Raw genomic sequence first — 15,920 nt, 5'->3', positions numbered from 1 at the left:
AAATTATTAAATTATATTTTTACAGATGTGCTGTAATATATACATAAAATATTGTTTTATAAAAATTAAATAAAAAAATAAAAAAATTAGAGCATTTATGAGGTTTCATTTCGGCAAACGCGTACGTGTATATTGTTATTCTATATTACAATAGTAATATACATTTTTATGTGAAAAATATGATAATGCATCGAACTATATTTCACGAATCATAGCACCCGTATTATACTATATAGAACCGGTTAAAGCCGCCATGATTAACATGGAGGCCACCCTCTGCAAATCGCCCGCTTTAAAAAACCACCCCATCCGATTTAAAACCGACGAAAGCAAGCCAATGATAATTCACATTCAACCCCTACGCGTTTTAAAATAAATATCAATTTCGAACGAGTCCTCCCGGGGTGTCATTTGCATCCCCCGGGAGAGTATATTTATTTATTCGATGTTTGCACGTCGTTGGGTTGTGGTCGACGAAGGGTTAACCGTCTGTATATATTATACACAATAAAAATGCACTCCCCCATGCAACAGCTGAGCTTTGAAACACTTCCGATTTTGTCGATCGAAAGGAAAAGGACGATTGAAAGAAGTCTGCTTAACAATCGCGTGTCATCCACGTGTGCGTTTCTATTATTCGATTCATCCCTTTCGCTTGCTACACGCGCAACATCCTGCCATAGAAGTTGCCTGACTTAAATAGAGGCCTCAGAAACTGCCTGGCATATGTCGTGTCCTTTAATCTGTTACCTGCGCGATTCTTAGATACAATAAACTAAACGGAAGATTAAAGCGAGAGCTTTATTTTGAGAGAAACGATTGATTTTTTTCTTAAAAAATCATCTACTATTGAGGCATTTTAAGCATAGTATCTGAATCATCTATTTAAACCTAATGTTATATATTTCGTAGTACCCTTGTCTAAAACCCTTTTTGGCTAACTATCACTTCATGACTTTCATCCATATAGGGATAATTTTATCCACTAGGTCTATAATTTTTACCGCAGCTTAACTAAGCATGTAGTTGTTTTAGGCAACCGTCTTACTCAAAGGTGATTATGCAAGTCGCATTGACCTTTTCTTAAAGAATATACTTTTACTCACTGTAATGAAATATATATTTTTTTGTCATATATTTTGTCATATTAATAAATATTCTGATAATACTTCTAACGTCTATCTACTATCCATGTGGACCACCGCACAACGCACTAGGGCGCATTATGCGAGGGTCAAGCAAACATTTTCAAATTGGAGCGAAATTATACGGCCTTTTGAGGAGCGATCCGAATTAGAATTCATCGATTCAAATGGCGAAAATACTTTTGCGGGATGATGCATTGGTAACGAGGAGACGGCAGCATCCATCCCCGATTTCCATATCAAAGCAGCCCACCGCGCGGATCCTTTTAAGTAAACACACACTCGGACCTTTGTGGCCGCCGGTCAGCTCGGCCGGTGAAAAAACGCTTTCCTCGCCCCGAAACCTTTTGCCTATAAAAGTTTTGACCGCTTTTTTTTTCTACTTTGAACGAGTGGAAAAGCGGACTCCTTTGAGCGCCCTTGAATAAATCGAACGCATAATTGAAACTCCTTTTGCCCCGACGGTCATTACTTACGCACACTTTTATATACACCATATGTATGTAAGGATGGAATATATGATTGTTTTATGCCCATTTATATATGTATGTATGTGTACGTAAGATCTTATATCTTCAAAAGTTTTATTTAATGTAAGGCTCATATATAAACATATAAAAAAAATACTAACGTGCTTTTTGTTATTATTATAAATTATTATAACATAATTGAAACTGCCTTATTAGTTAAATTTAATATTAAAGCTATCATGTAATCTATATAATATTAAAATATCCTTACTTTTTGTTTGAATATCTAAGCATGTCGTGCGTTAAAAGTTGAATAAATATTTAGGTTATTATGAATTGAGCTTTTGCTTTTGTGTTGATTTAAAAAATTTAAAAATAATTCAATGTAACTATGTATGTATAGTCGACATTAAAATGCAATTAAAATTAATTTCGTGTCAAAGAAAATTTGTTATGAAAATGTGAAAAATAATAATAAAAGTTTCTCAGTGTTAAAATCGACTATATCGACTAAATCGACTATAAAAAAAGTTTTTTTTGAATTGTTTTTTTTTAATATTTTACTTGTGAATTTTAGAATTGTTTTTTTTTAATATTTTATAAAAGCAATTGTAAATTTTATATATTAAATAAAATAATAGTTAAAATCATAGTTATTTTCCGGATTTAATTAGTTGTATGTATCAATTTTTAGTTGTATGTGTTAAAACAAGTTATGATATATAAAAGCTAAGACTAGACTTTTATCAACGTGTAATTTTATATTTGAATTTATTTTATCTTTGTGACAAAAAAGTGTTGTACGCTATAATTTACTTATCGATACATATCATGCTCGTAAAGAAGTGCTCGACCAAGGTTGACGATAGCTGGTCCATATATGGAACATGCCGCTCTTGAACGTTCCCATTTCCATCCGACAAAGTTGCTCAATATTTACTCAGCAGTTTCCCCTCGGAAATGCATAGTCAAATATTCAGAGGCGTCGACACGGTGCTTAACTTTTACGAGCTTTAATTCTTTCTAACAAGTTCATACGTCAACCCCTTAGGAACATCTGAGCTATAATCTCGCGTTCTCTTTAAATGCGCCCATAATAAATATTTTTGAATAATAAAACATGAAAATTTATCTAAAACTCGCGCACCTTTAAATCTTAACGTCGATCTTAATGACACGAGTTAAACGTTAAAATATTTCACGTCGATTATAAAACTCTTAATTTAACGCAACGGCCGCTTAATTGTGCATTATGTTATATTTATCATCTCACGAGACGCCTCTGAAACTTTTACCGGCTACTTGTCATTCGAGTGTACAAAGGGTTTAGATTCCACGTAAATGGTGACCACAACTATTCTATATGTAAAAATCAACCTTTTATTTTAATACTGTTTACATAATGAAAAGAAGAGGCTTTCATTTATATCAACATTTCAGAGAATATTTAAAAAATCGATCTCAAATCTCAAGAAATATAAAAATTTATATTTAAAAAATATATAAATAGTATAAAGACAGAATCCAATATAAACATTCTAAGAAATATTTTGATTTTGTATTATTAAAATTACATAGTCAATTCAGAGCTCTTATATATCATGAGAATATTGAATTCTGTGATTTATTAAAGTGAGCACCTAAATTCTCGGGATTATATAAATTGGATAAAATCTTTATGATTTCAAATAATACAATAATACATGAAGTACTTTGTAATTGACATTTGTGAAGCGTGAATATTTTTGACAATTAAAAATTTTTTTCAAAAAATACAGGTATATGTATAATGTATAGAACAACAATTTATGTTTATTGCATACGATTTAAATTTACACTGTATATAATACATGTTTCTATATATCGACATACATCTGATATATAAACCTACAAATCACGTGACACAACATGTATCAAATATCACGTGTAGTACATTTTTTCTCCTTCATTTTTATTACATAAACACATGTCGCTCGTGTCAATATCCCCGCTAAACATCTTAATAGTCATAAAAAGTCTTGCCATCATAAAACATATTGGGGGCGCTTTTCCTCAGCAAAGCGAGCGGGGGTGAATTTTTCATCTCGGAGGAAATCGCGACGGTTTTAGCCCCGTCGTAAATTTGCTTATTAAATTAATATTGTTGGCAACACAAAAGACCGGAAGAGCCGTCGCTCGTTGTTCGGACACCAAAACGGAAAGGGTTATTTGAAGACAGAATGTATTAGAATCGTCGTAGGCGCGTGCCAACCCTTCCTGCTGCTCATAGGGGTGAAGTGTGTATTTTTTAAATTACCGAGGGTCGCGCGTCGGAATGATAAATGGCCGAGCAACTGGTTGGCTTATTATACACACGAGATTCAAATGTGAATGTGATTTTGCCTTAATGTGTTGTGTTAAACGATGCTAGGATTGATCATGATGAGAAATTAATAAAGTGAACATTATTGTGTATGAAAGTATCGATGGTCTTAAGTATATGTAAATTAGCAACCGCGTTCAGTGAAAATCTTATAAAAATGCCACTTTATTTTTTATTATACTTCAGTTTAATTTAAAATCCTGATGCTGTTAAAAACACTGATTTTTATTTTAAAAATATATTTTTAGTTTATTTAAATGAGCAGTGCTATGCAATAGAAAGGCTAAATCAACCATTTTCATATTTGGCATATCTGTAACATCAATGAGTTCATCCAAAGCTATAGTATGAGACTTAGAAGTAATTGTATGTTTTAGAATAAATTATTTCAATACATGTATCGTTTTCTTTGTTTAGAAATTAAACTTGATACCACATAGCTTGCCTTTACTAATGAATGAGAAGTTATTTTTTGAGATAGTTGTTCTTGAGACGTAAGATTTTCTTCAGATTTTAAATTTTGTTGCACACAGCAAAATGTTTGAAAGCAAATAAACATAACGCCTTTCATAATAAAGTTTTATTGTATTGAAAGAAAAATGCTGTTTTTTTCGTATATTTTTAATTTTATGTCGCGTAGTTTTATTAAGAGCTAACGTAGAACCCAAGCTATAAAATAATGAAATACTGAATTTTTGTTATAAATTTATTTTATAACAATATTGAGAATTGTGGCCCGTATACAGTTTAACCTATCAGGCGTGCGCGTTTTAACGGAGTAAGTCTGTACCAACTGGGTAAGTCAATCAGACATAATGAATACCTTCAAATAAATATTAACAACTAGATGGAAAGCAATGAATTCTCTATAAATAATTATAAATCAGTATGTGTAGTACAGCTAAAGCCAGTTTTAATTAATAGCGCATTTATATAAATAAAAATTCGAGTCTACTGCCGTGGTTCGAACCTGTGGTCTCTGCGTTACCAGTCTAGACCTTACAGACTATGCTATTGTGACCTAGTATTATTTTTTTTTTTGTATTTTTAAATTTATCTAAAGTAACGTTAATTATACTGTATTTTTATTAAGAGGATAAGCAAACCTAATTTTATTTGAAATGCTGATATATTAATATAATTTAATATTATATTAAAAGATTTTTTTATATTAAAATCATATTGACGTCTGTGATATCAATGACAAGATTATTGCGCAAATGAAAATTGCGCACACGTAAACTTAATTTAAACTTTTGACTTGATTGAGAATTTATTATTTTTTAATTTTAAAATCCTTTGTATTTTTTATTTTTAAAGTATTTTTTTGTTATTATAAGTGTATCATTATTGTAAATTACTAATATAATTGTAAAATATTTTTAAGTAATGATATTTTATAATTAAAATCATATTGACATATGTGATATATACTGACTGATTGATATATATTGCCATGTGAATCATCTGTGATCAGAATTTTCGCTGTGCGCAATAATCACCATTGTAGGGCTTGTCGATTTATTAAAAAATTATTGGTTCGATATGTACGTACATTAATTTATCGTTTTGAAATCATAGTCCATTAATCTTATTTACTCGCTTTCGGGCGAATCTCGAAAGAAATAGGCAAAATTGGTTTTAATCTCGTTATCCACCCCTAGCGATGGTTCGCTAGACTTTCACTAGATGGACGACGCCAACCAAGCATATTGGACTCCTGCCGGCCTGTGATAAGAGCCAACCAACGGGGAATGAATATTTATAGTCGAATGCCTTTCAACGGCTACCCTTAACCAAATACGACATGGCGGCTGACCGGAGATAAAATAGACTTCGGACTCCATTCGAATGCACAAAACAATAAACGGAATGCAAAAATTATTAATAGGAGCATTTATTCTCTATTTAAATCGAGTTATCCCGATTTAGTTTTTAGGGGAGTTGAAGGGTGTCCTGTAGATTCTTGAGCGGCCCCTTGTGCCTGAAACTCGATTATAAAAACAAAGGAAAAGTGTTCTTAGGCGCGCAGAGTTTAAGGGATGATTTAATGTGCGTTTTCGATTCAGGCAAACTTTTATTCGCGATTTATGTAATATAAAAGGGAGTGAAGAGGGCAATAATGTGCCGAGTTCGTCCATTATTTCACACGCTTCAGGGAGGCTGAATTGAGTGAAAAGTATTTACGCTTGTAAAATGGAGTGAAAAGAACTATGGGTGAGCGGAAGATGGCTTGGGAGGAGCGCCGGGGGAAACTTTGAAATGGGTTGATTGAAGTATAAAATTTATTGGTTAAATCAACATGCAGTAGATGTAGACTTGGCTGGTTTTTATTATACAAACTAATACAAATATTAGACATATGAGAAGAGGCCCAAAGATTTTAATCTTGACAATATCTATTATTATGAATATAAATTATCAAAAAAGGTAGACAATAAGTTGATACAATGCAAAATTATTGTGAAAACAGTTTAAAACACGAACAGCTTAATAAAATAATGCGTAAGAATAATTATTTACCATCCTTTAAAGCTGGATTTTATGAGTAGTTTAATATATTAATTACGTCATTTTTAAAACTTTAATCACATCAATAGTTTTATCGTAAAATGTTATCACTTCATAGCGTCCTATTTAGTTACCCCTCGAAGTTTTTTTTATGGATAACAAAGTCGATAAATATATAGATAAGAAAAGCGTTCTGAAGTAATTGTATGTTGGTATTTGAAGTATAATGTTAATTTTGTGTGTTTTTAATATATAAAGATATGGCTATGATCACATGAATATAAATGTTAATTATATATAATTATATATATTAAAAATATAATATTTCCATGCCTTTAATCTCTAAAAAAATCTTTATTTAAAGATGAACAATCTAACACAACAACTCAAATATATGTTATTGTCAATTTTGATGTTAATAAGCTATTCAATTAATATTCAAACTGTCTCTGTGTGATAGGTAAAATGTAAAAGTAAAACTAATCTGTGAGTTAATCTAAAAAAATCTTTTAAAATACTGATACATAGTGTTTCTCAAAGGCACAGCACTTGGACTCTGCTTTGTAAAATTCATTTTGCATCTCCCCTTTCGGTCATCTCCCTACTCACCCCTCACTGATTGGCCCATCAAATCGGCCATCTTTTATCCGATTGCTGGCCATGTTCTACCCACTCACCCCCACGGACCCTCTATTGCTTGATACAATTTCAATTCTACACTCCATTCCCCGCATTCAATTGTGAGGGCACAGTGCGAATCGTAATGAAACCATTTCTAAATAATAAAACAATATAAAAGTAAAATTCACCGAAAAATTTCACAAGAACAATTCTATTATATATATATTTAATGGAACATTTTTAATATCATATTGTTTGACTTGCTCATACGTTATGATTATTATATAAATATATAAACGAGCGTTATTATTGTATTTACGTCGCGGAACTAGTTGGGCTCTTACTATTTATTATTATAATACCAAGGAAGTGAAAACACGTCGTAAATTTAACAAACGTCAATCTGGAATGTTTTTAAATTATTTCCACATTTTTCTAAGCGTTGTTTATCCTGTTGGCATTCCGAGGGTGCTTTTCACGTTTGCAACATTAAGTAAATAGGAAAGCGGAAAATGCATTCAATTTGCGTAGCACAAAAGGGTTCCTTTGACGTTAGGTTCACTTTTGCACGAAGTCCAACTTCTTTTTTCCCAATCCCACTCCCCGTTTTCACCCCCATTTCCGTGTGTGTGGACTCCATTTAAGACGTCATATATTTTATTTCTCTGAAACCTTACTCTTATTAAGAAGGGGACCTGCATACATACATACCATAATAAGCATCAATAAATAAATATATATAAAAAAAACTATTGCTAACTTAAGAAAATATATATAATAAAAATACATTGTTAAACATTTACGTAGCTATTAAAATAGCAGCATTAGAAAAATATATATGCACGCGTATTAAACATAACACCTCTCATTTAACCTGGCTGGATGCGTTAACTCGAGTTTAATAACAGGTTATGCATTTATTATTATTATTACAACTACAGAAAAACTCAATACCCTCATTAAACGATTTACATATCCAACGCCGTTTATTTATATGTATATCTCCGCAATCATTGTACAAAGCTGCTGAGCTTTTTTTAATACTCAACATGCGTTTCGTCATTAGTGATACGTATATTTTAAATTTACAGTTAATTAACGACTATTAACACGCAACAGTCTAATAGAATAATAAACGATAAATACACGCTGCAGCCGCACACGTATTAAATTTGCATATTTTTCGGATTTTCCTCTTTAAATGATTCAAAATTGGTGTAATGACTGTTATTAAGTAATAATATACAATTATAGAGCGCCTAAAAACGATTCTGATCTTTCGGGGATATGATTTCTGTGAAGCGTCTCGGGGTTAAAGTGGGGTGTAGAGTCGAATGTGTGCTATTTAATTATAACAATGGTAGATTGTGAAATTTATGAGTTTTGTGAATATTGGGAAATACTATTCACAAATGAGATAATATAATAGTTCATGGACACCCTGAGAATGAGCGAGAACTCATGGGTATTTCATGTTACTAATTATTAATATATTTTTATTTTATATATCATCAACATAAAAATACAAAATAAATACATATGTATTTTTTAATATTTCTCCGGATGTGATCGCCATTTAAATGATTGAAGAGTATTTAATGATTCAAAGAGATACTACTATTCATCTTCGGAGTATAACTTTAAAGATAAAGAATAATAGTCTTATCGAAACATTACATATTTATGAGTATATATATATTAGATATATAAAATGAATTAAGGAGTAAGATCGTGATGAATCATATCATAAAAAAAATAACTAGGTCGTTGAAAATTACATATGTTTTTATTTATTAAAAGTTTGGTACCTTGTCGGAAATTTTTGTACACAAGCTTTCATCCTCAAATGATTGATATATTATTTCAGTTGCAGCATCCTTCTTCTATCTCCGCAAAAACGGAATAGTCCTTTTTGTTTAAAAATTATTTTCTGCAATAGTAACATACTTATTATATGTTTTAAATATGGAGTAAGCGTTATATTGAGTTATACTCTTTATTGTTATTATGTTTCTCATTGTTCTTTATTATGTGAAACAGTTTTGAAATGATAATAATAGTAAATTTAATATAGAAGGATTATAATCTACTATAAATAATGGTAAATTGTCGTTTTAGTAAAATTTGAAGTAAATGGCAAACTAAAATTAATTTATTATTTCATTATATGGTCAATTTATTTATTAGCGATGATTTGTTCGAAATAATAGTTTCGGAAACAAATTTATATCATCGACAAAAATATCACAAATACAAAAATATAGAAAAAAACTGCACAATAGAACAGTAAGTGAACTGAAAAAGTGGTTTAGTTTACTTATTATATTGGGTATAGTTCATAAGTTTAACAAACCCCATAATCGAGGCGCCGATATTTCTAAAAACTATGCCAAGAAATAAATTTAGACAAATTTTAACTTTCAAAACATTTCAAAAAATAGTACAGATAGGCTGGTGAAAATGAAACCAATTGTTGATTATTTTTTAGGTAAATTCAATAATGTTTACAAGGCAAAGCAAAACCTTTCCCTGATTTCAGGTATTCTGTCCTCAACCAAATATGGAATATTGAATTTAATGCTTTGCGAATTAAATACCAGTAATATTTGTAATTTCAAATTATACACCGGAAATTCAGAAAGATTAGTAAGCACGGCGATGAAAGTATTAAATCCATATCTGGAAAAGTGACACTGTGTTTATGCTGACAATTTTTAAAATAGCGTTTTACTCGCAAAATATTCATTTTTACGGAAAACAGAAGTTTGTGTAACAATCTGGAAAAATAGGGGTCTGCTAGAATCTCAAAAATATAAAATTAAGGCGCCTACAGATGAAATATGGTAGAAAAGGTAAAACGCTTATCCAAATTTGGAAAACTAATATAAAAAGAGATTTCAGAATGATATTTACTTTTTATAACAGCCAGATGATAGACACGGGGAAAGAACTCGGAACAACCGGCCTTACAATATATAAGACTCAATGTATAATTGACTGTAATAAATATATGAGGTGTTGATCACGCCGTTACCTAGTTACATAATATTTCGAAAAACAAAGGAATAAACAAAAAATGTTGTTTTTCGTTTATTTCAATACGCATTGTTTTATTCATTTTATTGTCTATCAAAATTTGTATCGTAACAGTAAAATTAAATTGTAAGTAAGGCTAAAGAATGGATGCATAGTGCAGTGTAGCACATCTTGCCGTACCTGTGTTGTAGATCCACCAGAAAAGCTTTCGGATAAGCTAAAAACCATCATTATTCGTTCAGTGTCTATCAAAATTTAGATCGTAACAGAAAAATTAAATTCAAAGATTTTCTTTTGAGTAAGGCATGCAAAATTCAGTGGAATCTATCGATTATAAAGACATTTCGCCAGTTTCTACCACATCTTACCGGGAATGCGCTGTGGATCTATTAGAATGGCTTTCGGATAAGCTGAAAAACCATCTGCCAATAAAAATAAAAAGTGGTGAGATATATGTCAGAAGAAATTGTTGTGTTTGTTCTGCACATGGAATAAGGAAAGATACAGCATACATGTGCAGAAGTAGTAAAATTTCTCTTCGTATTGACGAGTGTTTTTATACGTATCAAAAAATGTGAATAGTGTAAATAAAAAAAGTGTAAATTCGAAAAAAATATAAATAGTGATATAGTGTGGTTCATAAGTGTAATGGTGAAAATAAATGTAAGCAGAAAAAGGACGTCGAAATATTTGGTGAGTGCATTTGATATTATATTACAAACGGGTATTTTTTATCAATCGTTTATACGAAAATTTATGGAATCATTTAAACATACATATTATTAAATTATAAATAACCATTGCAACTATTTTAAATTTGCATAAAATATAAGGAATGAAAAATACATATTTATTCATTCATAATTTTATTTCTTAAAGATTCTTTTGAGGGCAATAATATAATTTTTTTAATTATTTTACAAGAAATTATTACGGCGATAATTTATACGAATTGTAGCTTTTTCCCCCTAGTTACTTAATATGTGAATCATTGCGGTTTCCCAAATGGTGAGGAAATTTCAAAATAACAAACAACCGGTAAAAATGTTTGGAACTTCTTTGATTACTGTGTTATCTAATTTATCTATTATACATATACCATAACAATTTTACATGTAGAATTTTAGGTTGAAAAACTTTGTTAATTAATGTACTATCAATCGGGATGTTTTGATTTCTTTTGATTGGGTTGGTTTTATGTTTACCAAGCCACACAGGTAGACCCTGATCTATTTTTGTTCAATAAGTGTAATATAAAATATTATTTTTTATATGAAATAAATACTTATAGTTCATACATTTCATAAAAAAGTCACAGGCCCCAAAAAGGCGACGTCTCATTGCATTGCATCGCAATCTCTTTTTACAAAAATATGAAGTGAAATATAATTTATTTTTTATTTGATAGTACGTTGAAATAGTATACTATTATCTTTGAATATCATATAGAAGCAAACTTGATGGTATCCCAGTATTTTTTTAATAAAAGAAAACGCATGACGCAGTACTTATGCCTGAGTTCACGGCCACCAAACAATGTTCTTTCAAGACTCGTATATGAGTCCTCGGGCGTTAAGCTGTTAACCATAAAACTGTTATCATATAAAACGTCAATCTTAATAATTCCAAATTTAATATTTCGTCTTAGCTATTTTCATTTTTTAAATAATATACATTTCTTAAAAAAAATGTTACCTATATAAATAAACATTAGTTTAATTGTATAATGATAGTATATTGACTTAAATATTATGAAGTACTTGTCTGTTTTTTTATTATAAAATACAACAATATTCTAAGTGTCTTTTAAATATTAGATGTTATCAACATGGGTTTTTATTGCTAATTAATATTAGTTTAATTGTATAATTATAGTAGATTTTAAAAATACCTGTCTTTTTATTAAATAAGACTTAAAAATATTTAATATCAAAAAAATATTTATTCCATGGGTAATGATTATATAAAAAAATATCGATAAGTATTAATTATATTTTAAAGACTCCAAAAGGCAAAATATTGATTTTTACATCTTGGGTCAAATATGTATGCTTTGTTCATCAACATTTTTTTAATAATTATTTTGTTATATAATAATGAAAAAAATTAGGGAACTACAATTCATAAACATTTTAAATATCATTATTGCGCATAAAAATATTTTTTGACTACATTTTACTAAAAGTATTATAAATAAAGTACACTAAAAACTGTATAAGCTGGGTACAGATTTTTGATTTTTATTTTATTCAGGTTATCCTTTCGTTTTAATAAAATAAAAAAGATTTTTGCTACATAGAACCCTTTGCTTTTTGTATATTCACAATACGCAAAATGTTTTTTTCTGAAACTATATATAAAAATGCAACTTCAGGAAAAAAAAGTATACACAATCTCTACATTATGCTCATTGCTTTTTCACGATTTTTTATATCGAAAAATTTAGAATTACGTATACGACATTTTTACAATTGTAATATCTTATTACCCAAGTGACACTTTTACCTAAATCCCTATCAAGCTCAGACTAATATATTTTTGTGATCAGTTTATCAGATTTTTGTGTATAAAATCATATATCACACGTAAGTAACGGGAGTACATTTTCAAGTAACACAACATCCTTTTCGCACAGTTAGCGAGTCGGTTCAAAACGGCCACGCTTCCAATTATATTTGACAGTTCACAGCGGCACACGTGTGACAGTGGTATCCAGTATGTACCTAACAGGTATGATTAGATTTACTCGCTTTTCTTGCGCGCTCGCATGCAATTAACGTCCGTCAAATCGCGAGATAATCGCCGCTCTCTGGGCAAAACTGATCCGCCGCAGATATCCTGGATCCGGATACGGCCAGATCAGATACATATCAAATGCACGAAAAGAGCGAGCGGATTTGCACGTTTTCAAAATGTTTCATATTTACCGGGTGAGGTGAGTCCTAAACGAGCGTGAAGATCCGCTTTCCGCTGGTCGTGGCCGTCCAACGGCGAAGATCTCCACGGCATGTTGGCCGCGTCGCAATCTTCGTCTTTCAGCCACATTCCATCTGTAAAAATAAATAAATAATAGATTATTGAATAGCACAGATGGGGTTCAAAAATATGTAAAAATACAGCTTTTAGAACCATTCAGATTAATAAGCTCGCTAGACACACAAATATCATTGGCGATAACTATGGGAAGTTTGTAGGATTTCTATGATTCATATATTTTATTTTATAGATACATCATATTACATATTGATGCAAAAGCATATCATGCTTATTATATAAATATATAATTAATGTAGAATTTTGATTAATTTTTAAACTAATGGTCCATGCTCGGCTTGAAAGCGCTTTTTCAGAAAGAGTTCATAACTACCAAAAGCGTCAAAGAAAATAACTATATATATATTATTTTCAAAACGTGGAGGATAAGATGGGCCAGAGAGGGTTGACTATTTTTCTCTCAGTATTCCAGAGAGCATTTAAACAAACTTTGAAACGATTCGCACTTAACATAATGCACATTTATATCGAGAAAGTGGTGGCTATGTTTCGAGCAAGGTTCAAATATGTTACTTTACAAAATTTGATTTAAATCGATCTCTAATGGTGTATATAGAGAAAACATATAAGCCAGACACATATATACATACTATATATATAGATACATTGCAATATGACTCAATATTGATTGGATAAGTAGTTATTATAATTTATATGATAAAAATTCAATAACAAATAGGACAAAACTTATGATTTAAGTGTTGGTTTAATACAGCTCGACATAATTTTATTACTTTTATCTATTATCATAATCCGTTTTAAAATGTATATCAGTATTTAAACGATGATAAGATAGCATTTGTGCATAGTTTATTATAACACTGCGTTAGTAACTCTTTCAATTCAATAAATATACCCTTCCATAATTGTAATTAATTTAAGTCGCACTAAAGCTAATTATAATGAATTTATTGCAAATTATTAGTAGGTATATCTTGTATTTGCATCTTTTATAATTAAAATCTTTATCTTACTCATTATTTTTATTGCATATCTTAATGATTGGAATCTCATCTATCCTCGATGTATTTCTTATCTAAGCGAGTTAAGCGTGTACACAATAATTTGCGTATTTCGCAAGCTTTCAAAGTTCACGTCCACTTTGGCCCGAGAAGAAAACACGCTCGTGCGTGGTTGTGCGTAAAAACAAGAGAGAAAACGTTGTGTTTGTGCGTCCATAACTAACCTAGTCAATTTTATGTTTTTGCGAATGCTCAGAGAACACGTCATGCGAGCTCCGTTCATTAGTCGGCCTATATATAGAAGTGTGGTGGTGGTGTGGGATCTGTCTAGCTGGAGTCTCCCCCAGTGCAACTAATCAGACGGACACGTATAACTAGCTGGACACCGCTATACGCGCGCTCGGACCGCTGAATGGAACAGTCTGGACCAGGGGTAGTCAATTTTTGCGAAAAAGTCACATTACATAACAGCATTGGTGTAGTCTCTTGAAATGTGACATTGTGTAATGCGTAATATACTCATTCTACTATGGTAAATTATAATTTTATCTTAATCAAAACAATATCTATGTGGAAACGATCAAGCTTTGCATACTAAGTATGCTTAAGCATGACTTAGAAAAATATATTTTTAACGTTGCTTAAATTTACTTTTGGATGATATTTGTTTAATAAAGCACTGAAAGCAATAACCTGTCAGTTATGCAAGTAAAAAAATATTTCCGGCAAAAGGCAATATGAATCAAGATAATTTCTGTGTAAAAATGTGGTTTGGTTATTTATTTTTGGTTCACTAATCTGTTATAAAACATATTTGATTTAGTAGAACAATGAACTTAGCCGAGATACTAACATTGTCAATTTTTTAAGAACTGGTGATTATGGTTATATTTTGAGACACATATTTTGAGCATATATTTTTTTTAAATTTTGCATTTTGATCTCTATTTTTTTTAATATATTTTACACTTGAGCATTTAAAAATATATTTTTGCATATTTTGAGCATGCTTAAATAAAAATGATCCTAAACATCTATCGCAAATTGTTTAAAATATGTGTTTTATTAGGATTTTATGTAATATATAGGCATTCTAGTTTCTCAATGTTTTTTGAAAATCAAGATATGTAAAGGAGAGTTCTCATTTTGGCTAGCCGACGTCAGGCGAATTTATAGTGTAAGCTCTGTGGAGAGCCCCCATACATTTTTGCAAACTGCAGATTCTCACGCAGTGCGGTCTTTTTCATATGATTATCAATGTAGATTTAAAATTACCAAAGCGAACAATTTTTTGCTATTAAAATACAAATAAAATAAAATATTTTTTTAAGAAATAAGAATTCTCAATTTTGCATCTTTCTCAAAAAAACACAAATAATATTTATTTTAACTTCCATTGTCAGCCCAATGTGTTACAACGGCATTAATCTGTACCAACTGGGTCTTATTTTTTGTTATGCAGTATTTGTAAAAACATTCTAAAATATTTGTAAAAATTTAATTTTTAACAAAAAATTGCTTTAAAATAATTCTCGAAAAATTTTCTGGTTTTTTGAAAAATAAGAATTTTAAATTTTGAATTTTTCACGAGAGATTCTCGAGAAAACACAGGAATAATATTTTTTATCTTTCATTGCAACTTGACAGGCGTTAGTCCAATGTGTTATAGCGGGATAAATCTTTACCGACTGGGCAAGTGAATCAGATTTAATGAATACTAATAACTAATATAATATAAAGTAAATAATAATCACCACAT

The 15,920-nt window shown here is 30.4% G+C and overlaps 1 protein-coding gene across 2 annotated transcripts in view; it reads right to left on the bottom strand.

Moving 5' to 3' along the window:
* LOC148228151 (uncharacterized) overlaps positions 1-15,920 on the bottom strand; it is a 130,557-nt gene that overhangs the window by 31,385 nt on the left and 83,252 nt on the right. For both annotated transcript variants that reach the window (XM_088199159.1, XM_088199160.1), the window contains one exon: positions 13,073-13,195. In XM_088199159.1, the coding sequence (XP_088055285.1) occupies positions 13,073-13,195 (123 nt within the window). The remainder of the gene's footprint in view (positions 1-13,072; positions 13,196-15,920) is intronic.

This window comes from Plectrocnemia conspersa, unplaced genomic scaffold (genome assembly GCF_051122295.1).
Source record: "Plectrocnemia conspersa isolate PC_06_02 unplaced genomic scaffold, ASM5112229v1 ptg000012l, whole genome shotgun sequence".
Classification (NCBI taxonomy): Eukaryota; Metazoa; Arthropoda; class Insecta; order Trichoptera; family Polycentropodidae; genus Plectrocnemia; species Plectrocnemia conspersa.
The sequence above is the reverse complement of the archived record's forward strand: the minus strand, read 5'-3'. Positions and strand labels throughout refer to the sequence as shown.